The sequence below is a fragment of the Pteronotus mesoamericanus genome, unplaced genomic scaffold (assembly GCF_021234165.1).
Source record: "Pteronotus mesoamericanus isolate MK-2021 breed Mesoamerican mustached bat unplaced genomic scaffold, CSHL_Meso_final contig_202, whole genome shotgun sequence".
NCBI lineage: Eukaryota > Metazoa > Chordata > Mammalia > Chiroptera > Mormoopidae > Pteronotus > Pteronotus mesoamericanus.
Genome location: NW_026555086.1, coordinates 3,837,914 through 3,861,529, shown reverse-complemented (window position 1 = coordinate 3,861,529; position 23,616 = coordinate 3,837,914). Strand labels below are relative to the sequence as shown.

Genomic DNA, 23,616 nt, shown 5'->3' with positions numbered 1-23,616 from the left:
GACCCTCTGACGGTTTCGCAGAGGCCGGCCACGTCGACGCAGCCACGGCACACGTCTCCTGAGAGCTGGGGCGCTGCTGGCTCCTGGCCCTGTGCTGCCCGCAGTGGACAGCAGGTGCCACACGTGGACCCCCCATGGTGTGCTGAACTGCGCCAAGCCCCACTGGCAGCCATGAGGAAGGCCACGTAACAGAGGCACCGTAAATTCCGGCTCGACTGAGCCTGGGGACTGGGGTAGGGAAGAGGATGATTGGAAAGGGGTAGACTGCTCGTGAATCTTGTACTTAGGCTACGCTCCAAACCCTACACGGTACCGGCAAAGGCCCGCTTACTTTAACACAATCCAGAAAGGCCTGGTTGACATTAAACTTTGAAAGAAGAGACAAATTTGAAACACAGTTATGACTAAATCAGCCCCACCAAGGACCAGAAATGACTCTTAACACTCAGATGCGTGGCAGACACCTCTTTCAGGCCAGGTACCTGGCGGGCGCTCAGCTAACACAACGTTAAGATTTAACACAGGCCGGAGCTTCCCGGCTGGAGTTTGGATACTTGCCCTAGCACATCCACCGTCCTTTCTCAATGGTCCACGTACGGATTATCTGCCGCAAATATTTTCGTCTGAGGATGGCCTGCCAGGATGCTTCTGACTCCCCAACCCCCCCGCGACAGCTGTTAGAGGGCAGGCAGATGAATTTTAATATTAGCCTATGCCAAATATAATTAGGCGGGTTAATCTGCTGCACGTAAAAAGAGAAAGGGATCGTGTGCTCATTCCAGGCCAAATGGTTTCTTGCATTACATGCAGAGGTCCTTCTCGGGGAGGGTCGCAGAGACACACCGATCTGCACAGCCCTGAGGGCTGGGGATGCGGGGACGTTGAGTGGGGACATCTATTATTTCACGGACTCCTTCATGCTACCGTTTGCATTGGACAGAAGAGGAGATGCAGCTTAAAGGGCAAACTTGATCAGGCCGTTTCTCTCCTGAAAAGGATCCGCCTGCTCCTGCCACTCAGCCCTGTCCCTCCCCTCCTCCCCGAACTGCTCTTTTCCCTCCTCGTGACCCTGCCGCGCCCTCGGGCGTGACCCCTGCCAAGGGCATCCTTCTGTCTCTCCCAATCCCCTCCCGCCCAGGTCTTCAGCTGCGGCGCCCTGCCTCGGAGAAGTGCTTCCGCACCCTGTGGGACGCGCTCAGAGGGCCCACGCGGAGCCTGCCCACTGGATCGAGCTCATCACCATCGTCAAAGTGAAACAAGTCACAGACCTAGGATTTGAAGCCAGACGGTGTAGAAGCAGAAGAACTGAAATCCCACCTGCCTGCCCCGGCCTCTGGACCGTCCACCTTGTCACACCACAGTCGTGGACACCTGCCCCCGCCTGTCCCACAGCCGTTCTCCTGCTGAACACAGCATCTGGGGCTCGCCTGGTGGCCCCCGCTCCTCGGCCGCAACCTGAGTGGGTTAGGGGGCTGATCCCACTGCGGCTCCGGGGGAACACTCGGAGCCCAGGCCCGACTCCGCTTGTCTTGCCCTGAAGGCCACTGTGGCTGGTCCTAGGTCAGCAGCCAAGTTCACAGTCAAGGGCACGAACAAGACTTCTGCACCCTCGTGGGCACAGGCCTCTTCCAACTTGGAACCAGCAATTAGTTCACAGGGTTCTTTCTCTGGCGTTTTCAAACTCAGGCATTTTTCTCCTCGATCGGTTAAGCCTGCTTGTCTCTCTCCGTTCTGACCCCACTCCTGACCCCTTTCACGTGGTATTGAAGCGGCGTCTGTGGAATCCAGCTAAGGGGAGGTGCAGTTGCAGATGTATTTATTTAGGTTTAGTGGGACATATATGGGTCATAGTTATAAAAGAATCGTGCTTTCTTTTTCTTAAAGAAGGTGCCCCAGACCTGAGCTGGGGGTCCCACAAACCTACGTCCAGCTCGGCCGCTAAAGCGAGAACCAAACTTCCGCAAGGAGGATGGGGGCCTGCCGGCTCTCCCCTGCGGTGGCTGAGCTCTGAGGGTGTGAGTGCCTAGGGCTGGGTCGCCCCCTTGGCCACCTTCAGCAGAAGGGCTAACAGAGGGCAGAGGGAGAGGTGGCGGCGAGGGACGGAGGCAGCAAGTACCTGCAGGTGGATGACAAGCTTGACCTCCTGCATCCAGTCCGTCCTTTTAACCCTCAAATTTTTCAATTCCATGAGCCAAGGCTTAAGCAAGTTTGGGTAGAATATCCAAAAGAACCAAAAAAATCCTATATTGACAATGCCCCACTTAGAGCCCCTGCTTTTCAGGAAAAACCACCACCCCTAAAGCAGTAATTTACCCAGCGCAGGACTCGCTAAGGTGGCTTCTCGCCGCGCCCGCCTTCCGGAGACCAGCCACGCCACGCAGGGTCTCGCCAGCAGCCTGCCGCGCCGCCGCCCCCAACCAGGCTGCATTTTACTGCAAGCAGATTTTATTGAAGGGCCAGTTGTGGCTGAGGGGAAAGAGGAAAGGGAGGAAAAAAAAAAAGAGGGGGGAAAAACCCTTCCAACAAATAGCACTCCGGCCCTTTTTCCTCATCAGAGTAGAAGGTGGATGGCCACTCTACTTTGAGGTTCAAATAGGACTGAGACGAAACATCTGTTCGGGGGGGCGGAGGGGACACGCCGGGAGAGGGACAGGGAAAGGGAAAAAAGCCTTCTTTGGGCTAAAAATATCATGTCCCTTCCACTGTTCCCTGTCCCCGCCCAAGTTAAAACATGTGATGAAATGCAACTTTAAAAATCTAACCCCGAGCTACTTGAAACTATTAAAGCCTCCTCGGCACCTGACAAAGTCAGAATTTCCACTGTTCATGCTGAGCTTTTATGAAGAACAGACTTGAGAGAAACTGCTGTCACTGCTGAAACCTGGGCTTCTGGGGACTGCCGAGGAGTGGAGTCGGGCGAGTGGCAGGCCAGCAGGGCGGGCTCTGAACGGAGGCAGAGGGGGCCAGCGGGCGCGGCCCACCCGGCCGCTCCGCGGTGGGGGCAGGGCTGGCGGGGGGGCGGGGGCGGCCAGGGCTGCTGCTCCCGAGTGACTCCCCTTCTTCTCAGGCTCCCAGGCCCTCCAGCCGGTCCCTCGGGGGGACCCGCCTCGCCAGGAACCCTGCAGGGCTCCCTGTGTCCCCAGGTGAAGCTGGCTCTCTCTCCCAGCCGCTCTCTGAACTCCAGGCTCAGTGAGCACCTGTCTGCTCAGCATCTCTACTTGCATGTCCCGCAGGCATCTTGATTCCAACACGTCCAAAAACAAAAGCCCCAATGGTCACCTGCGAAAACGTCCGCTTCACAAGTGACACCAAGGTTTTCTTAGTTCCTTAAGCACAATGTCTAAGGTGTGTCCGGGACCCCGTTCTCTCCCTCACGCCCCCCTCAGGCCCACCCTCTTCTCCCAGCCCACGGCTCCCGTGCTGCGCCACGCCACTGCCTCTCGCCGACCCCGCTGCTTCCGCCGTCCGTTCTCTTGGCCTCCCTCCTCCCTCCGCGCGGTCCATCCTTCCCCGCAGCCACAGCCATCCCGCTGAAATGAGGTCCGAACCTGGACCCCCCTACCCCCACTTTCCAAAGGTTTCTCTTTCAAAAGCAGCGTCAGGCCCAAGCGCCTGGCCCTGCCCTCCGCCCGAGCCCCTCCTGCCCTGTGGGCCACCTCCCCTCTGGTCTCCCCGGGACCCCAAGCTCCTTCCACCTGGGGTTTTGCTCGCTCCTTGGGGCTGCCCTCCCCCCACATCCGCCCATGACTGGTTCCTTCCCGGAATCTGCATCTCAGTTAAAATGTCACCTCCTCGGAGAGGCCTTGTCACATGCAACCTTTCGCGGGGTTTTACCACTGCCGGAAACTTGCCTGCGCACTCCCTGCTTTACCTATTCACCAGCTGCCTCCATCACCTGAAAGCCCTGACACCCACCTCGCTTGAGGCTGAGAACCCAGGGCCCCCCCAGCAGGGTCCCCGGGCCCCCACACACAGCAGACGCTCAGTCAAATGGGGAGGACTTAGAGCCTGAGCTCTGTTCTCCACCTGCTGGGTGACCTTGGACAGGTTCCATCCCCTCTCTGGCCTCAGCTTTCCAACTACAAATGCGGGGACAAATGAAAGGCCCCCCTCCCCCAGGGCTCCTGGGCTCTGCCGTCTCACACCTGGACCCACACCTGGGCATCTGGACAGACTGGCCCGGGCCGCGGCCCAGCTGGGGGGCCTGAGGGAGAGGGTCACCTGACTTCAGGGACTTCCTGGGATTCACTTCATTCTTCTGATGAGGACTTGCTGAGCACTTCCAGCCTGCCAGGCCCTTCAGAGACTCTGACAGGATTAGAGGAGCTTTGGAAACAGGCCCTGTTTGATCTGGACAATAAAGGATGCTAACCGCTGGTCGCCCCGCGTCAAGGAAGGTGGACCCCGAAACCATACGAATCCCCACAGCTCATGTACCCCGGCACCTCCTCCAGGCCAGGGCTGCTGTCTGGGGGTACGGGGACGACCTCCCTTCACAGAAACTCCAAGGGAGAGGTGCTCTGATTGTCCCCAGTGAGGAAGCTGAGGTGCAGAGAGGCCAAGCGGCTCCCCCAAGGCCAACACAGTGAGTCGCGGGAAAGCCCGGCAGGAGCCGGTGTCTGACCTGCAGACTCCCGGAGAGTCGGACCCGAAAGCGGACGGCTGGGGAGGCAGGGTGCCGGCCGGGCACCCTGGGGCAGGCCCCCAGGGCTCAGCCCTGACACCACCGCCCTGCTTGGCAGGACCAGCAGCTGCGGGCGCAGCCACACCTGGGCCGGGGAAGCAGAGACGCCCCAGGCTCTGCCAGGCCCACCCCAGGCTGCGGGGCCCGCAGGGAAGCAGCTAGACCCCCAAAGAAAGGGGCCACCTAACATTGGTGGCTTTGAGGGCTCCTTCAGGTTCTATGAAGTTAGCGTTCTATAGAAAATGCCACGCAGACTGCACTCTGCCTGCGGTCCCCTCCAAGCAAAGAGGCCAAAGGCCAGAACGAGGCACTTGGGGATGCAGGGCGGGTGGGGCGCAGTGGGCAGAGGCCAAAGGCGAGAGGCAGAAGCGAGCCAAGAGGCTGGGCCTGTGGGGGCAGCACTCGGGAGGGAAGGGGACCCTCTGAGGGGCGCAGAGCAGTAGCTGTGGCCTGAGCTGGGTCGGGCGGAGACCCCAGACCCGGCGCTTCCCGGAGGCGGCTCGGGGTGGCACAGGTCTGCCACACAGGCCTGGCGCCAGCCGTGCCCTCCCGTCCGAGGCCCCAGCACGCCCCACTGGAGTGAAGTGGGGGGCTGCGCAGCCCCTGTGCTCGCAGCCCTGGGAGGGGCTTCTCCCCACGCCAGCCACGTGTCCTGCCCCTGCCACGCCCGGCCAGCCCTGAGCCTGGGACCTTTGATGTTTACTTTGTTCTCGCCACAGTTCAAAAGGAGCCCAGCAGCCCCTGCCCAGCACCAAGCCGGGCCTTAATCTCCCATCCAGCGCGCTCCCAGCTGGCCAGTTAAGGCGGTTAAGACGCTGGATTAGGGCCGGCTTTACAGAACAACGCAGGCGCTAAAGCCATCCTCTCCTGGGATGGCTAAAAGACTTCTTTTTATCTTCGCGCCTCAGATGGCCTTTTTTTCCTCCCTTAAACAGCCTCCAGCCCGCCAAGAGGCAATGAACTTGGCCAACAGAAGACAAAGAAGAGATTCAGGCTTCGGCTTGCTCTGCTCGGCCAGCCCATGCGCAGGGATGCCTGCAGCCCCCCGGCCGCACCCCCCCCCCCGCCGCCGCCCAGCCAGGTGGATGCCTCTCGGAGGCCAGGACTCACAGCACCTGCGCTCCCCGGCCAGGCACCGCGGTGGCCTGCTGGTCACAGCCACGTCCCGCACCCTGAGGTGGGCAGGCAGAGAGCCACTGCGGGTCCCTGGGCCCAGCCGCCCTCCTGGGCGGGCAGGCCAAGCGCGAGCCACAGCAGCCACTCTTACTGCTTTATTCACTCACTGTTTTCACTTTTTAATCCTGTCGTTAGTCTTTCATTTCGCAGGGAATACGTGATTACATTCTTGTAGGAGGTAAAGCATTAATTACAGCAACATTATAGTCCCTGGGACCATGTTTCCGACGTTAGGCTCCTCCTCGCGGGTCCAGGACTGCTGTTGCCTGTCCAGGCCTCTAGCTACACTCTAACACACATATGTGGTAGGCACACACACACACAAGGAAACACAGAGTCCTGTCTGGTGCCGTTATTTATGTGAGAGAACACGCTGTCTGTAACATACCTATCTTCCCATACATATCATACATACGTATGTATGTAACATACGTATCTTCCCGCAACCTGCTCTGACTGCTTTACGTTTTGTGCTTCTGGGAAGCTTTTGTTTGAAAAAAGAGACTGAACAACTTGACCGCCACAACCCAGTCCAATCCCCGGTGGGGAGACCGAGGCAGGCTAGTGGCTCGCAACGCCCCCCTCGTCGGCGGTGGCCCAGTGGCCCCAGGATGGGCCTGAACCCACCTGTGACTGGCAAGGTGCCCAGACTGCCCAGAGGTCTGACACGCAGCTGGTGGGGGCGGGGGATGCAGCCCGATGCCACCCGGTTCGCTCCCTGTCTGTGTGCACACGCTCACGTGGGCTCCAGGCGAGTGAATGAATGGGGAGATGGGAAAGATAACAGCTCCCTCAGGGAGGGCTGACTACCTGCCTGACCCTGTGGCAGGGGCCTATGAGGAGCCACCGTGATCACCTCCCCTTGGAGAAGCAGAGGACAGACGACCTGTCCAAGGGCCCGCAGCTGACACAGGGCAGGGCCGGGATGTGGACCCAGGTGGTCTGGCTCCATTCTGGGCCCGGACTATGGAAGCCACCCTTCCCTCTTGCTCCTCAGCCCCTCCTACCCCCACCCAGAGTCCTGTCCTCCACCGGGTGTGCATATTTCCTGGAGAGGGTGCAGGGCATGGTAGACCAGATGGCCCCTTCGCCACCTCACTGCCTTCTGGGAGGAAGGTGATGGGTTTCAGTACCTTCCAGTCGAAAGTCTTCCTCTTCGTCCTCGCTGAGCGTTTCTCTGAAAACCTCGCCCACGAGCTCCTAGAGGAGAAGACAAGACAGGGACACTAAGGACATATCAGGGTCAGGCGGGTGCCTGGCCCTGGGACAGAGAAGGTGGCATCGTGAACCTGTGTCTGGCTGGTCACAAGGAAGAAGGGCCCCTGTTCTGACGGTTCTGATGGGAATTTAGGCCACCTGAGGCAGCGCCTGCCACCCCGGAAAAGCCACTGTCACACGGCTTCGTGGGGCGTACGTTTTCTCGGCCAACAGCCCACCATGAAGAACCACAACGCATCCCACTTCTCCCTCAGAAAGAGACCCCAGAGAAAGACCAAGACAAGATCAGAAAACGTCCCTCATCCGTCCCTCTGAGCGAACTGAGCCTTCTTAGCGGGGGGCGGGGGGTCTCCAGAAGAGACCTGAGTGTGCACCCCCCCCAGCGGAGGGTCCCAGGCGGGCTGTCGGGCGGCTTATACAGCGAGGCGGGGGCTCCAGGGTGGGCTCCTCGTCTCCACACTCTGGCTTCGATCCCGCCTCCCACGTCCCCCCAGCACGCACGCCTTCCGGCAACTGGCCCGACCCCTGCGCACGCCCTGCCTGGCATCTCAACCCAGAGGGCAGGGCTGCCCCCTGCCCCGCTCAGACTGCCATGCCAGGGGGTCCAGTGGGGCCTGGTTAGTCCGCAGGCTGGGGAAGTTCTGGGATGTCCACCAGGGCCCCGTCCGTCCGACCGCGGCCCCCAGGGTGACTCCAGACAAGAGGCCACGGCCAGTTGTCAGACCGTCTTCTGTATTTATTTGTTTCCTGCCAGGAAGAGTTCTATGACCAAAAAAGATAATTTTAAACAAAGTTAAAGAGGTCCCTTACTGCACGTCTTACAATGGCAAGGGACACCAAGCACCCAAATAGCATGGCCGCTTACGCTGTACTCCTCAAGCCCCGTGAGACCCCGGAGTTCTGTGTCTCCAAAGCATGACACAGGACGTGTCTTCCGAGGAACCCACTTTGAGGAGCGCTCCCCTTTGGGGGAGTGATGAGTTTTGCGGGGGGAGGCGGGTTGCACTGTTTTCTCTCTCCCGATGCCCACAATCACACTACGGCAGCGCTTCTCAAACCGCAAAATGAAAAGTGATAAAAAAGCCCAAACTCAGCAGGCTGTCACCAACTGCCCTTTTTGAAAAAAGAAAAAAAACAAAAAGTGAAAAGGGAAAAGAGAAAGAAAAAGCACCCTCTCCTTGAAAAATCAGGGGGAAAAAATCCTACACCTCAGACGCTTAAAAGAAAAGCTGGTGCTCGTCTTGATTAAAAAACGTTAAATGCTTTGTATAGTTGATCTCATCAACTGGGCACAGCTGGGGGCGACTCTCCTGTTTTGTTTTGTTTTGTTTTGTTTTGTTTTGTTTTAAAGACAAACAGCTCACATTTTACGGGCTAGGGCTGGTCTTCCCTGTTCTCTTCTTTCAAGTCGTTCTGGGCACTGCATTCTCTTCCTTAAAGGCTGTTAGAAGGTGGCCACTCAGACTCTGGTGCCCCCTGACGCCAGAACCCAGCTCCCTGATTCCCAAGCCAGGACGGCTCCTCTCCCCTCCTCTGCCCATTACAGTCACCGAGCCTTTCCCGGGCCTGCAAACTGGCTGCTGCTGTGAAGAGAGCCGGAGTTGACGGGGAGCCGGGAGACGGTGACAGGAAGGGGACGCGCTCGGGTGGCATCATGGGATGCCTGGGACACCCCAGCAGCCAATTAAAGCCGATCTTTCATGCCAGAGGAAGACAGAGGCTGCCGCGGCCGAAAGACCGCCAGGCGGCCCTGCTCCCAGGAGCCGGTGACCGTCTTCACGGGAACCGCAGACGACCTCCTGCCGGGGTCGTCTGGAGAGCGGGCGGGGCTCCGCTGACCGCCGGCCTCGGCCACCACCCTGACCGCCCCCGGCGGGACCTCCGCGACAAAGGCTCGGGAGCCCCTGCGTCTTTCTGCCGGCACACGTGGCACAGCGGAGAGACTCCGGATGTCACCAGCGACACAGCAGCCGTCCAGGACCCCGCGACGATGCCTCTCAGGGTGTGGGACGCGCCCACAGTCGTCGCTCTGATGGCGGCTTCCGTGCTCCGCCGCGAAGAACTGTCTGCTGGGGGGACTGCGCTCCCTGATGCGTCCGAGCAGGGACCCGGCCAGGGCGGGGGTCGCCTCTTGCCGCTAAGCCGTGCTCTGCTCCGGATGACAGTTCAAAAGCACCTCAGCACAGGGTCCCTGACACACGGCAGATGCTCAAGGACGGCAGAAATTCATTGCGCTCGCCGAGCCAGCCGGCCCAGGGCCCGTGCAAGGCAGCATCTGTGGTCCTCAAGTGGCTGACTCGCTAGGCCAGAGGCGACGTGGGATCCTGAGCCAGGCCCAGGGTCACGTCCTGCCTCCCTGGCCTCCTGCGCCCCAGACCTGTAGCCAGCTGCTGCCTTCTCGGAACCTCAGTCTGCTTATCTATTAAATGGGCACAGTGACAAACATCAATAATATGACAGCGGGCACTTCCTGTGCATTTCTTGTGCCAGGCACCTTATATGTATTAAGTCCTTTAATTGTCCCAACGGCCCTGCTCTTTCCATCCCTCACGGGATAAACGCTCGTAAAAATGATTTGCAAATGGTAAAGGGACAGGTGTGATTGTCATTAGGTTTGTTCCTCCCAAGAAAGTGCCCTTGACCGTCAAGGACCATATGAGACAGGAAAGCAACACTCGCGACAGCCACTTGCATCCCTTTCCACGCGCTCGGGGACCCTTCCCCGGATCCGCCACAGAAACGGCTTCCCACCAGCCCTGCGCTGCGATGAGGGGCAGGCTCCGGAGGCCAGGCGGCTGGCGCTGGCCTGCAGCCGCCGAGCGGTGGGGCCCCGATTCACGCCGCCTCCCTCGATGCTCTGCCTGAGCTTGTACAGTGAGATCAGGGCTGCTGTGGGCCCGGGGACAGAGGGACTTGCCAGGGACCAAGGATCACACCAAAAAAAGTACAAGAAAACCAGCCAGGCCGGCAGCTCTTGCGGGTCAGGAGCCAAGTCGTCCCGTCTGTCCAGAGGGTCCCCACAGCCCTTCCCCACTGGGAGTGGGACTTGGCACAGCCCTGGGCAGGAGCCCTGCATGCAAGGTCCCAGTCCAGGTGCTCAGGACCACCCTGCAGGAAGGCACTGGGGCCCCTTGACAGCAAGGAGCTGCCCGTGGTGGGGGGGGTCCAGAGGGTGCAGGGGGCGCAAAGGGCGCAGGGGGTCCAGAGCATGGAACTGGGGCTGCTGAGACCACGGTTCAAATCCTGGCTCTGCCTCACACGAGCTGGGTCCCCGGGTGAAGGGGCTTCTCTCCAACGTGTGCACAGGAAGGACGGCCCCGACCATATCTCACATGCACGGGCGGGTTAAGTCAGCCACTGGATGTCAAGTGCTTGGCCTTGTGTCCCAGAGATCGGCAGTGACTGCTCATTGTTTCTCCTCTCACTGTCAGACGGCCACCAGAGCGTTGCTGGGAGGCCCCTGGAAGGCTGGCCAGACCCCAGGCGCCCCGCAGGCCCCTGGAACCTCGCTCCCAGCCTGGCTCGCGAGTTCTCGTGCTTTGCACCTGGTCCTTGCAGCGACCCTTTGAGGCAGCACCATTATCACCCCCACTTTACAGATGAGACAACTCAGGCGCTGGATGAGTGACTTGCCCAAGGTCACATAGCTGGCATCAGAGCCAGGACCAAAAGCGGGCCGTCTGGCTCCAGAGCCCGCTGCCCCGTGAGAAGCTGTCCCTCTGCCCACCACCCTCCCCGCCAGCTCCCGGGCCCCCTTTCCTCTGGCGCCCAGCACAGCGGGCCCCAGTCTTTGCTCCAAGTTCACATCGAAGGCCTCCTGGACCCAAAGTCCTGCCCCAACGTCCTGCCTTGCTGTCCCTGCCTTCCCACACCCAGCACTTCCCCCTCCACCCTGCACGGCCCCAGGCAGAGAGGCCGGCTCCCCTGGGCGGGCCTGTGCAGCCCGTACCAGCCCTGAGCCCAGAATCACAGGCACAACGCCTTATAAGGCCTCCGGGGACGGGAAACCACATCAAAGCAGGGCCTTGGGGAGCGGGCTGAGTTCAGTCGGGGTTTTTCCTCTTTGTCTTTGCGACTCCACGCTCCTGAGCTTAATATCTTCCCCGCCGCCTGCCCCAGCAGTTCTTTGTCAATTTTTCTGGGCCCTAAGAGCTAACAGATGTTGGTGCCACGGGTTTCAAAGGAAACTCCTGGTGCCCACGGAACCCGTGCTACTCAGAGATCCCAGGAATGCGAGGGCTCGGGACCCGCCGGCCGGGGACGCGAAGGCTGGGAGGCAGGACCCAGCCACCCCGAAGCCCTTCCATCCAAGCAGCCTGCCCTGGAGCTGCCCCAGAAATTCCTGGCGCGCTCCCTCATCCCAGCACACTGCGCAGAGCAGCCCGGCCGCGTCCTGGGGGCCACACCCCTGCGGGCAGGCCCCGCTGAGAGCACGCCCCTGCTGCTGGGCAGGCTCCTCCGTTCCCAGAACCCGCTGGAGCCATGAGGCAGCAGACGCTTCGCTGAACCCCACTGGCCCCCATTTTGCTGTCCTGTAAAAGGGGGACTTAGTGTCCAAGAGACAAAATACGGAGGGCGGTGTCAGATGCAAAGGTGGGGACACAAAGTATGGCCTTCTGTCCTCCCCCTGCAGGGCCTGACTTCACCACGTGCTCGGGACGTTCTTGCACTTACCCCTGCAAGAGCCCAGTGTGGCGAGGCCTCGGCGTCCACCCTGGGACCACCCTCACGCGTGGGCACCAGGGAGGCCCATTCGAGTGCACTGACGTTGAGGGCTGCACTGTCCCCAGGAACCAAGAGTCAGAAACAGGCAGAATGCTCCTCAGAGGAAACTGCGGGGTCTGCGCGGCGGAACCCAACACAGTGGTTCCAAAGAGCCGGCAGGTCTGCAAACACCGACGCGCAGCGCACACGCCGCAGCGAAGATGCGGTGCGATGCCACGTGCACATCAGAGAAAAGATCACACACGCACCTGCACCGTGGGATCACCCACGTGTGCGCGAGCCCGCAGTCACCCTCAGGGGCGGGAAGGAGAAGATGGATGGATGGAAAGGGGGTCAGAAACTCAGCGTTAGCAGAACTGTTCTGATTTTTTTTCATCCTCACCTGAGGATGTGTTTTTGATTTTAGAGCAAGAGGAAGGGGAAGAAAGGAGTGGGAGCGAGGGGGGGGAGAGAGAGAAACGTCAATAGGTTGCCTCCCATCTGTGTCCTGACCAGGAATCGAACCCACAACCTTTTGGCACATGGGATAAGGCTCCAACCAACGGAGCTGCCTGGCCAGAGAAGAAACTTTCCAATTTTTCAGATGAGTATACTCCTGTGTATCTTGGGTTATTCAAACCTAATTCAACAAAACCCCACCCAATAACCCACTTTACAAAAGAGGGACCCAAGGCTCCGCCAGCGGATCGAGTGACTAGGGTCACGTACGGAGAAAAAGCTGCGTGAGCGCCCTTCCACCCTGGGCTGCTCGCCTCTAGAAGGGGCAGGGGCCGCAGCAATGCCCACGGACCCCCAAGTACAGATGCCCTGAGACGCCAGACACCCACGCAGCCCTGCCCTCGGGCTGCGCCCAGGGGTCATGGGAGTGGGAGGAAAACCGGGGCCACCGTCTTTCTGGGCCCCCATGTCCCTGTCTCCAGTCTCTAACCTGTGCACCGTTGTTACTTCTGTGGGCCCCCCGCCCCAGGGCTTCCTCTGGCTTCTAGAACCCACTCTACCCACCTGCACGGCAGCCAGCGTGCAGAACTACTCGCTCAACCCCAGCCTCTGCCACACGCAAGCCCGCGTCACACAGGTGACCACAGAGAGAGGGCAGAGGAGGCTGGGGGCAGCGCTGGGGAGGCCTCGCAGGGGCCCTGGCTCCAGGGACAGGCCAGGAGGGGCCGGGGATCCCCGCCAGCTCAGGGCGGGCAGGGAAACAGACTCACTCCTCCCAAATGCCTGCAGAACGGAGACCTCAAGGGGCTCTTTCCTGAAAGGAAACCCGTCTGTAACATGCTCAGAGAACATGCAGGTGGCACCTCTTCTCAAGCGAGACACGGACAGAGCCCGTGGCCACCCCCGCCCCCAGGGCCCTGCAGCCTCCCGTGGCCACGCCTCGCCTCACGGGGACTTGGAAGGTTCCTGCTGGTGTGACTGGGGTTTTCCTGCTAGTGCTCAAAGGTGTTTCTCCAGGGGAAGCCATGGGATGGGCTGGCAGAGCGTGGGAGCGACTGAGGTCACGAATAATAAAGGACCCAGTGATCACATTTCATTACCAACCGCCTGACCCGTGCCTAGCGCCCTGCTCAGCACACAGGCCCGTTGCTAAGCTCTCCCACGACCCTGTGAGCTGCTGCTTAACCCAAGGAAACTGAGGCTCAAGAAGGTCATAGGTGACTCACTGGAGGGTCTGACGGGAAGCCCTCCGCTTCCTGGCACGAATGACTCCGCCTGTTTGGGCCTCGGTCTCCTCACCAGAGCAGGGGGTCAGCTCCGCGGGGGCGCAGGAGAGCTAACGTGAGGCGCCCGCCCAGCGCCAGGCGGCCGGCCTGTCACCAACGGAGCTGCTGCTGCTCCTCTCGGCCCATCTTTCATTCTCTCTCCCCACCCCCATCCTCTCTTCTGTCCGCTGTGTGCAGAGATGCTGTACGCCTGGTCCGGGGGCGCCCAGCAGTGCCTCAACCTCCCCGTGAGGCCTCAAGCGGCACCTGCAGCGTCGCCTGCACTCAGCTGCCCTACTGCCTGGCCACGGGCCCACCGTGCCCCTGCCTGCCATGCCGCTGACCCCACCGGCCCCGGACCCGCCACGCCACGGACCCGCCACGTCGCACAGCGAGTGCTGATAACAGGAGAGGCCAGAGGGACTGTGATGTACCTCTGATCACAGAGCAGCTGGGACTGCCTCTGCAGCAGCTCCTGGCCCGGGGACAGGCCCTGGGTCTGCTGCCAGGGTCCAGCGCGTGTGCCCTGCTGAGTGGCATGGCCGTGAGCCAGGCTGCTTACAATGACAGACAGCGCTGTCCTGTCGACCAGAGAACAGTGTTCCCACCGACCACGGGCCACCTCGCTGTGGGAGAAGGGTGTGCACCCCGGCCCGCGGCTCAGGCCAGCCCCACTGGGGCTCCGTGCGGCCTGAAGTCCCGGGAAGCGCGGTATTTTCTCCGCCTCCAGCCGAGGGGTTTGGCTTCTTGCTTCTCCTAACAAACAAGATGGAACAAGGTCCTCTCGTTCCTGCGTCGTGGGAGCCCTCACTCTCCTGAGAGGACTTGCACCCAGGAGTCGGCGGCACGGTCTTGGGGGTGAGGTTTGCGACTTCCCAGTGCGGTGGGCCATTTTTGGATTCCAGCTGGAAGGAAGGCGGAGGCAACGGCTTCTCCTTCCCCGGGCCCCACGGCTCCCTCCCCCAGTCACGCATGCCCGCAGGCCACGGGGAGCACCCCCCGCCCCGGCCAGAAACCGCAAGCCTCGCGCGGCTCCCGGCTGTGCGCAGAGCAAGGCCGGGGGGCCGGCAGGACCCTTCTCTGCGGTCGTGTAACGCAGGCGAGGCTTTGATCCCAGAGATGGCGCGAGGCCAGCTGGGCATGGCAGACGGCCGCCGCGGAGAGGGGGAGGGGGCCCCTCTGCTCCCTGCCCCAGTGCCCCCCGTTCAACCATGCCCACTCTCGGGCAAGCGACGACCTGCAACTTTTTTTTTTTGAAAAGGGATTCCAGCCCCACTGCCTCTCCTCACCACAGAGTGGTCCCCTGGGAAGTCCGTGGAGGTCTGGACGATGTCATGTGGCCAGCATCCAAGGTCTGAGGAGGCTCCCAGGCCCGGGGGCAAGCAGGTGGTCACAGAAGGACTCCATCCATTCCACCTGCACCTGGTCCTGTCCTCCCTGGTCATGTGACTCGTCCAACAGCCCTAAGAGGTCAGCAACGGGCAAGCACCCCTCTCACCAAGGAGGAGACCGAGGCTCTGGAAGGGGAGGCAAGAGCGTGGTGTGGTTGGGAGGGGCCAAGGCCTCCCGCGATGTGGCGCCTGGTGTCCCCCAGGATGTTGGGGCCAGACCAGAGCCCCCATTCACAGGTTCGGACCTGTGGGAAGTCCAAACTCCTCTGAGAATTTCCCCCCAGGAAAAAAAAAGTGCCATGCAAGTAAAATTGCATGTTGATGCTTTTGGTGAACTTTGGGTTAGGAATCTCTCAGAGTACAGCCTAGGAAGCTGAGACCTCAAGGAGGGACAGGACTCGGCCAGGGTCACAAAGTCCAGGAGCGGCAGAGCCACAGTCAGAGTCAGCACATGCAAACCAGGCTGCAAAAGATCAGTCCCCCGCGGGGCTGGGAATACAAACGGAAGCCGCTCAGCTCCATGGGAGCCAGGGAGCATGCGCTGAGCGCCCGCCAGCCCAGACCCTCAGACGGCAGTCCCCAGCCACACTCTGTGGCCCGCACCTCTATGTATTTCATCTGGAAGCCCTACCCCTCCACCACTTCCAGCCATGAGGCATGGCCAGAGCTCATGTCTCCCCCAAAACCGCAAGGGCGGAGGCGCGTCCCAGCCTGACCCACGAGAACTCTGTGCATCCCTGGCCACAAGGCAGGGCACAGGACCCAAGCCGGGACCACGGGAGGCAGCTCAGGATGTCTGTTCTCATACCCTGACATCAATGAGATGCAAAAGTGGGACTCTGACACTGAGGAGAACACTTTACCTCCTTACTGGGGGACTCTGTCTAAGAAAAAAGCCAGCACAGAGGAAAACAGGTCCAGGAGGGGAAGAAATAAAAAATGCGCCATGACAACACTGTTGGAGCGCCTGGATCAAGCTGTACCTGAAGCTGGTTTTCCCTGGACTTTTCGATTAAATGAACCACTACACTGTCTCCTTTGGTGAAGCCAGTTTGAGCTTGTGTTCTCTTATGAGCTGCTGAATGAGCCCTGCTCAGCCCAGCCTCCTCTCAGCCCACCTGCCCCCGGCACGGTGCCAGGCACGGACTCCATGCTCAGAGAACATGCAGGTGGCCCGTCTGTCACTTTATACTTCACGGCAGAAGGTAGCCTGGGGTCATGGAAAAGTCTGGGCCTTCAGGTCAGACAGGCTCCATTCCCACCCCAGTTCTGCCCCAGGGTCTCCCTCAAGCCTAACCCAAGTCTCTGTGAGCCTCAGTGTCCTCGTGCGGAAAGCAGAGATACTAGTACCTGTGTCTGGGGTGCTCGTGTAAGTTTACAGCACAAACTGGGACACTTTTGAGAGTGAAAGGGGACATGAACAACCAGGGCAGGACAACAGGGGCGACTGGAACCGCCACAGGGAAATGGACCGGCAGGAGCTGTACCCACAACGGGCGGACTCCACTGCCCCCACAGCCCACGCCTTCCACCCGGTCCCCCCGCCCCCCACCCCTGCCTGCCCTGCCCACGACGCACCCCTCCTCCTACCTACCTCCTCACTCCTACTCCGGGCCTCGGCTGGGGAGCCCACCCCGGGCCCCAGGCTCAGCGCCGTGGGCCGGCCGCCTGCCACGCCCACTGCGGCCCTTGCGCTCCGCGTCACTATTGCTTTTGGACCGCCAGTCTCCCCGCCGTGGCTGGGCCAACTCGCGGAGGACAGGGACGGCACACGTCTCCCTCATCCCTGCAGGCCCCACAGAGCGGGCCGGCATCTGGAGCTCAGGCAGCGGCCGGGAAAGCAAGCGGGCGCCCCTCCTTTTCCTCCTCCCCGCAGGTCCTGTGCTTTCTCTGCGTCGATCAAAACATCCTGGGCGAGCTGCGGGGCAGGGACCACGGACCACGGACCGTGGAGGAGGGGCCTGGCTGGGGTAGTGCCACCCCTGGCAGGCCGGGCCAGGCTGATAATGTCCTCAGAGCCAGTAGCGACTCTGGGGACAGCAACCCGAGCAGGCGCCGCCCAGCACAGCGGCTCCCGGGCCGTGGCGGCGGCAGTGCCCTGTGACGGCTCGCCTTGATCTGCGGCCAGCCCGGACTGGGCCAGGGCCGGCCGTCTGTTCCAGAATCCAGCTCTGGCTCCTGCTCAAAACACAGGGCCAGCGTCCCCGGCAGCCTCGGCCAGCTCTGTCCTCCGCCGCAGCCGGGTCGCTGCCCAGAAGGCACAACGGACAGGTGAGCGGGGCCTCTCCGACCGAAGCACCAGGCCCTGCCGTCGCCCCCACGGCCCAGGGTGCCTGCGCGTGAGCAGGCGGCGCCCGCCTGGGCGGCTCAGCCCATCCCACGCGGCTCCCCCAGCCTGCCCGAAGGCGGCCTCCCCGCCTGACTCCTTGGTTCAGCCAGGCTCCCCGCCTGAGCTCGGCTCCCTGAGGAACACGGGGCCACGCCGGCGCCTCGGCTCACGCCCCGCACGCGATGGCACACCGCCTCCTTGTTTTCCCGGGGTCCCTCCCTGCTCCGCAGCCCTCGGGGGCTCCCCGTCTCTGACCGACGCAGACCCCCCTGTAGTCTTGCCCTACCTCCCCAGCCCTGTTTGGGGGACCCACATGGTCACGGTGAGGGACAATGCGAGCCGGGGAGCCTTCCATTATGCCTCAGTTTCCCCAAAGTCTCTCCTGCTACAACAGTCCCACGGGCTCATGACGGGGTCAGTTCAGCCAGGCCCCGACCTCCGTCCCTCTCCCGTCTCAGGCCACCCCGAAGGGCCACCGCCCGCTCACAGCGCCACGGGTCAGCCTCTCAGGGCTGCCTGTCTCAGGAGCGTGAGCGCCGTGGGGAGCAGCAGGGCGGTCTGTGGACCTGAAGGTGTCCCCCCACCACACTTGGGGTCGGTCCCGCGCCTTGCGCTCTGACCCAGGCAGGGCGCCGCGGTGACCACAGAGACGCGCAGCTCAGGCTCAGAAACAGGAGGCCTGCCCCGGCGTGGGGTGAAGGGCCAACACATGCCTGCACGAAACGCCTAGGACCGGCCCCAGCGGCCTCCGCCTCACAGGGTGCACCTCAGAAAATGTTAACGATCAGGGTCATTGTGCAGCGGGCGGGAGAGCTACTGGCCCCGAGCTCGCAAGAGGACCTCGGGGACACGAGGCCCAGACCCTGCCCCAGGCTGACGGGGGTTTGGGTCTCAGCGCTGTCACCTACCAGGTGTGTGACGCTGGGCAAGGTGTTCAAGTTCCCTGTGCCTCAGTTTCCTCCTTTGCAGCACAGGGAAATAATATCTACCTCACAGAGTTGCCGTGACAATCACACTAGGTGACGTTTGCAAAGCGCTGAGAACAGCGCCTGGCTCGTTAGAGGCTCTGTCTAAATGCTGTGCAACAAATAAAAATAAAGGTTCCTATAAAGCACGTGAAGGTGCACCTGTAACAGAAAAGGATGACTCGCCTCCTTCCCTAAAAAGGGATGGCTGGCGGCGACCGCCTTCAGCATCGGCTGGTCTGACCCGCAGGGGGTGGCAGTGTGCGTGGGTGGTTCTGCTTCCGCCTTGGGCCCCCGCCAGGCCTGCGTGAGGGGCCGACAGGTTCTCGCGCCTGGCCGCGGGAGCGGAAACCGCAGCCCCCCGTGCGAGCTGCCCACTCTGGGATGCTTGTCTGGAAACGGCGAAGGTACTAAGAGCGCCTGGGGCCCGGCACGTAGTGGGCGGTGTGTCTGATAAACACCCACACAGCGGGCAACAGCATCCTCGAGATGCTGCGGCGGAAGGGTGAGCTCCTGGGCGTGTTTATTAAGTCGCCAAAGATGCGATGAAACATCGCACACAATGGGCTGTGGCACATGGAAGTGTCTGGATACACAGTAGCTGTTACCACGGTTGTTCTGGCTGCTGTTATTTTTACTACCGTTACAGAGTCTAATTGGACAGAAGAGGAAGAAATCGAGTCAGACACACTGTGCGGCCCGGGGGTTGAGGCACAGCCGCAGGGGCGGGGGTGGGGGCGGGTGGGGGTAGCGCCGAGGGGAGGGGAGGCCAGGCCCTGCCTGAGCAGAGGCCTGGCGGCTGGATGTTGGAGGCCACGGGGCCTCGGGAGAGCCAGCTCCCCGGGCCTCAGAAGTCAGGCCAGCGTTCAGTTCCCGGCATTCCGGCCCCAAGTCCCCAGCCGGGCCCGCTGCCCAGGGTGCTCACATCCTTCCAGGGCCCGGGATGTGCGGCCAACGCAGCTTCATCTCCTCCGACTCGGGCCCAGAATTCCTTGGCCGGCAGGGACCCTGTCTCCCCGAGGCTGACACAGCCCAGCTGCTGGGGCGCCTGCCCCCACACACCCCGCAATGCTCCGCCAGCTCCTGAGCAGAGGACCCTGAAACTGCCAGGGTCCCAGCCCAGGGCCCAGCCATCTATGTGGTACAAAGGCCAGCGAGGGACTTTGGCCACCTCTGTAGGCCTGTCAGAGCCTGGATGGTGGAAGGCACCACGTGGTCCAAATCTGACTCTAATGACAGGTTTCCCCACCCTGGAACAAAATCCCTTGGAAGGCCAAGTTTTAAGGGAAAAGGAACAAAAACGAATGCTCTCTCTTCTCCAAGCAGCACATCCCGAGCAGAGCGGCCCGCCCCTTCCTCGGCCGGCTCTGTGCAGCCACCTGTGGCCACGGGGCGGACACCTGGAGCCCTGGGTCTGGGCACCTGGGGCTTGTTCCACCTCCCGATGACAGCCCAGAGCCCTGGGGGACCCCGGGGCTGCAGGATGGGGCTGGGGTGTCAGGAGGTCCCTGCTGTCCCCAGGAAGGGAGAGACAGTCTCGGCGGGGCCGCTGTACAAGGAGGAAACTGTGATTGTCCATGAAGGCCCAACAGGAGAAACAAGCCAGCCCCCGTAGCCACCAATGACCCCGTGCCTGTGACCTAGGGTCACTGGCAAGGAGGCTGATCATTGGAACTGCTGACACTTGCCAAGTGCTTCCGCGGTGCCAGGCACTGGGCCACATGCTCTCCACTTCTTGGCATTCCTTGGCCACATCCCTTCTAGTATCGCACCCATTTTAGAGGTGACAAAACAGACAGACTGAATAATGGTGCACGTTCCACCTCTGGAACGTGGCAATTCCAGGGCCTGTGGGCAAGAAAAAAGGCCCCTCGGCCCACCATGGCGGGCCGGTGGCATTAAGGGCCCTGAGCTGTTCACGCCCTTTGGCGGTGCCCCCCCACGCTGACTCCGCGCTCAGCCATGTGACTTGCCCGGCCAATGGGACCAGAGCAAATGTGATACAGGCAGAGACAGGATAAGCCGCTTGGGTGTTCCACTTCCTCTCGCGGACGCCTGTCCCTGACGGGAAAGGCCTGGGCTGGCCTGCTGGAGGGAGGTGACACGCTCAGGGAGGACGCAGCGTGTCCCAGCCAACGCTTTTCTAGACCGGGCAGCTGCCGGTCAGCCTGCCCACTGTCCGCAGAAGCGTGAGCAAACCCAGCCCAGATCAATGAATATGCTCAACCAACCTGCATGTATGTGATGAATAATTAACCAATGGCTGTTTTAAGTCACCGAGCCTTAGAGTGGCTTGTTACACAACAACAGCTAACCTGATAACATACGTATATATAAAATATGGCTGCATATACGCAGATATGCGGGTACACGTATGTGTCCCCTCTCTTACGTCCCATTCTCTTCCGACACAGGAACACCCGCCTGAGATCAACAGGTGAGGGGCTGTCAGTGAACTTCTGCATTTAGGTCAGGCTCTGAACCCTCGGCCTCGGGCGACTCCCGTGAAGGGATCAAGCACATCTGGCGTGATGACGGCTCCAGCCGCTGTCACATGCATGCGCTGTGTCCCTTAAATGAAACCACTTCTCACTCTGCCCTGCTCTCTTCCGTGCGTATGAGGCGACGCTCCGCCGCATGCCAGGGGCCGACATGTCATCTTCCTTCCATGCAAGTTGACAATTAGCTACACGTCTGTTTGGTTCTCTGTTGTTCTGTAACAAACAGCCTCCAGACCTCGTGGCTTTACTACCTCCTTCTGAACTCCTTCGTCACCTCTCTGCTGCTATGGGCTGACTGGCCCAGCCAGTCACCTCTGCCAGTGGCACTTAGGTCCCCATGTGGCTGCCGGCACAGGGAGGCTGCACTGGAGCCCCCAAAACAGCTCACCCCACCTCTGGGGCCTTGGCCGGCATGGCCGAAAGGCCCACCTCAGCCACACCCTGGGCTATGTGGGCCTCCCTCTCTCCCTGGGACCCCTCCTTGGGGTACCCCCTACCCCAGGTGGCTGCACTGCTCATACAGAGGCTTGGGGCTCTCAAAACACAGGAGCAGAAGCAGCCAGGCCTTCTTGGGGGTTCCCTCCAGACCCTTCTACCGGGCAAAGCAGTTCCTGGACCTGCCCAGATTCCAGGCAGGGAATCAACTGCACCTCTCGTGGGGAGGGCGACAAAGACGACGCAGCCACTTCGCCACGACCTCTGACCTCGTACACACAACCCATCCAGCCCAGCACCCACGTGGGGGCAGCACATAGCCTGAGGGGGACAGAAAGATACCCCCTCTCATCTTGCACAGCAGGCCTGGGAAGGGCCCGCAGCACCTACCCTGACTGTGCAAGCCTGTGTTCCCACCAGGTCCACAGACCATTCTAGGGTGAATGCCCGGGCAAAGGCAGCAGGCTCTGGACCCCAGAATCCCTGCCGGTCCCCCCACCCAGCGCACAGCGACTACGTGAGCCAACCAGGGAACGGCGCTGTTCCCCTCGATGCGTGTACACAGGACGTCTGGAAGGTGCAAGGCCACCGCATGCTTTGCAAAGACCTCAGCCTGGAAGTGGCCCACCTGTAAGCCTGAACCTCCTCTGGGTTCTGGGAGGGAGCAGGTCTTTCCCAGGACAGGAAAGACCTCCTCCTGGCAAGAGCTGCAGGCAGAGGCCCGGGGGACCGCTGGAGGGAGAGCGGCCCGGGAGGGCCCTTAGTCCTTTAACTGAAATCACATTCAAGGCGTAATTAGCAGACAGCTCCAAATTCGAGATCTGAGGCCCGTCGGCTCTAACGGACTAATTAGCGGAGGCATTCTTGGGCGGGCAATGCACTCTGGCCTCCTCAGGAACATCCCACGAGCTCTGCAGATCAAGGCTGGCATCGGGTCCAGGAGCTGCCTCACTCTGGCTGGGCAGAGACACAAACACGTTGCTGGGCAAGAAATGCATCTGACAGCACACACGGTCCCCCTACCCACGACCTGCCCTCCCCGGATTCCACACCCTGAGCCCCGGAGGCTCACAACCCCTGAGGAGGGGTCGCAAAACTGCCCAACATCATTCTGGATCAGAAAAGCAAGCCTCCCGCTCTGTGGAAGCCCACAAAGCACCCAGAGCCACAGACCGACCACAGAGAGCGGGCACGGGCTGTCCAGCCCACTCCCTCAACCCAGCTGCTTCAGGGCGAGGGCAGGGCCCCTCACAGCACGGAAGACTCAAAATCTCAGCGAGGGGTGGGCGGAAGGCAAAACCTTTGCAAAGGCTGAGTCTGCCTCTTTGGGGGCCCTCTGGCATGCGTGTACGTAGGCGCATAAACGCGGTGCACAGGCCAAGTGAACGCGAGAGAGGGCACCCAAGACAGCAACAGCACCGGACCCTCCAGCTCTGGGTCCCAAGGGCTCCGGGAAACTGGTCACCAAAAGGATGGAACACGCAGTTATCCGACAGCCCCACATTCGAGATTCACAGTGCGCCTTAGTACAATCAAGGCTCTGCGCGGTCCTGCAGCAAAGAGGCTTGTTTACGTGGTGGTCATATCTACTGTTTTTCAAACTTGTTTGAGTGTAGGATCTTTTTTCCCCTAAAAGTCCAGGAGGGACGCTATGCTTGGGAAATACTGTCCTGCACGAAGCAAGAGGTCAGCGTGGGGCAGACGACAGAAGCTACAATCCTGTAGGTGAAGCAGGCCACGCCTGCGTCGGCAGCTCACAGAATTTCCGCCTCCATAACGAAAGACGCTTGCTCTCATTTTTCTTAAAACGAAGAACCACCTTGGCTCATCTCCCCGCCTTCACCCCAATCTTTGATAGAATCTTTTTCTGAGAGAGATGCAAGTATTTATTTAAAAGAAACCTATCTCTGCAGGACAACAGACACAATGCCAAGGAGGAAAGGGCACGAAGAGAGAAACAGGACCGGCAGGCACCGCGGGGCGCCAGCGGGGGCCACGCGCCCTGAGCGCAGGCCCAGCCACGCTCAGCTCCAGGCAGACGCTGCCAGGCGGAGGCGCTGTTGCCAGCGTCCCCATTTTCCAAAAGAAGCCAGAAATGGGGATGTTCCCTTGGGACATCTAAGGGACCATCCCTCATTTTTAAATGTTGGTTCAAATTTAAAAAAAAAAAATGAGTGGGTCCAAGAAAACATTCCTGGGGGCTTGACTCCAGCCACCAATTTGCAATCTCTGCCCAGAGGACGAGAGTGAACCCAGACTCCAGGCGTGGGCTGGGAACCCACAAGCCCCCCACAGGAGGGTTTTTCGACCTTGGCACTATTGATGCGGGGCGGGGGGTGCGGGGGCGTCCCGTGCACCGTAGGATGTTTAGCGGCACCCCCAACCCGCCAGATACCAGCAGCAGCGCCCACCCCCAAGTTGTGACAGCCAAAGCCCCCTGCTCCCCCCGAAACTGCTCTGCAGGGTCCACCAGGGCAGCCGCACCCCAA

At 60.9% G+C, this 23,616-nt stretch overlaps 1 protein-coding gene across 1 annotated transcript in view; it reads right to left on the bottom strand.

Annotated features, from left to right (window-relative positions):
• NKD1 (NKD inhibitor of WNT signaling pathway 1) overlaps positions 1–23,616 on the bottom strand; it is a 59,288-nt gene that overhangs the window by 14,218 nt on the left and 21,454 nt on the right. The window contains exon 4 of the mRNA XM_054570239.1: positions 6,994–7,060. Within this exon, the coding sequence (XP_054426214.1) occupies positions 6,994–7,060 (67 nt within the window). The remainder of the gene's footprint in view (positions 1–6,993; positions 7,061–23,616) is intronic.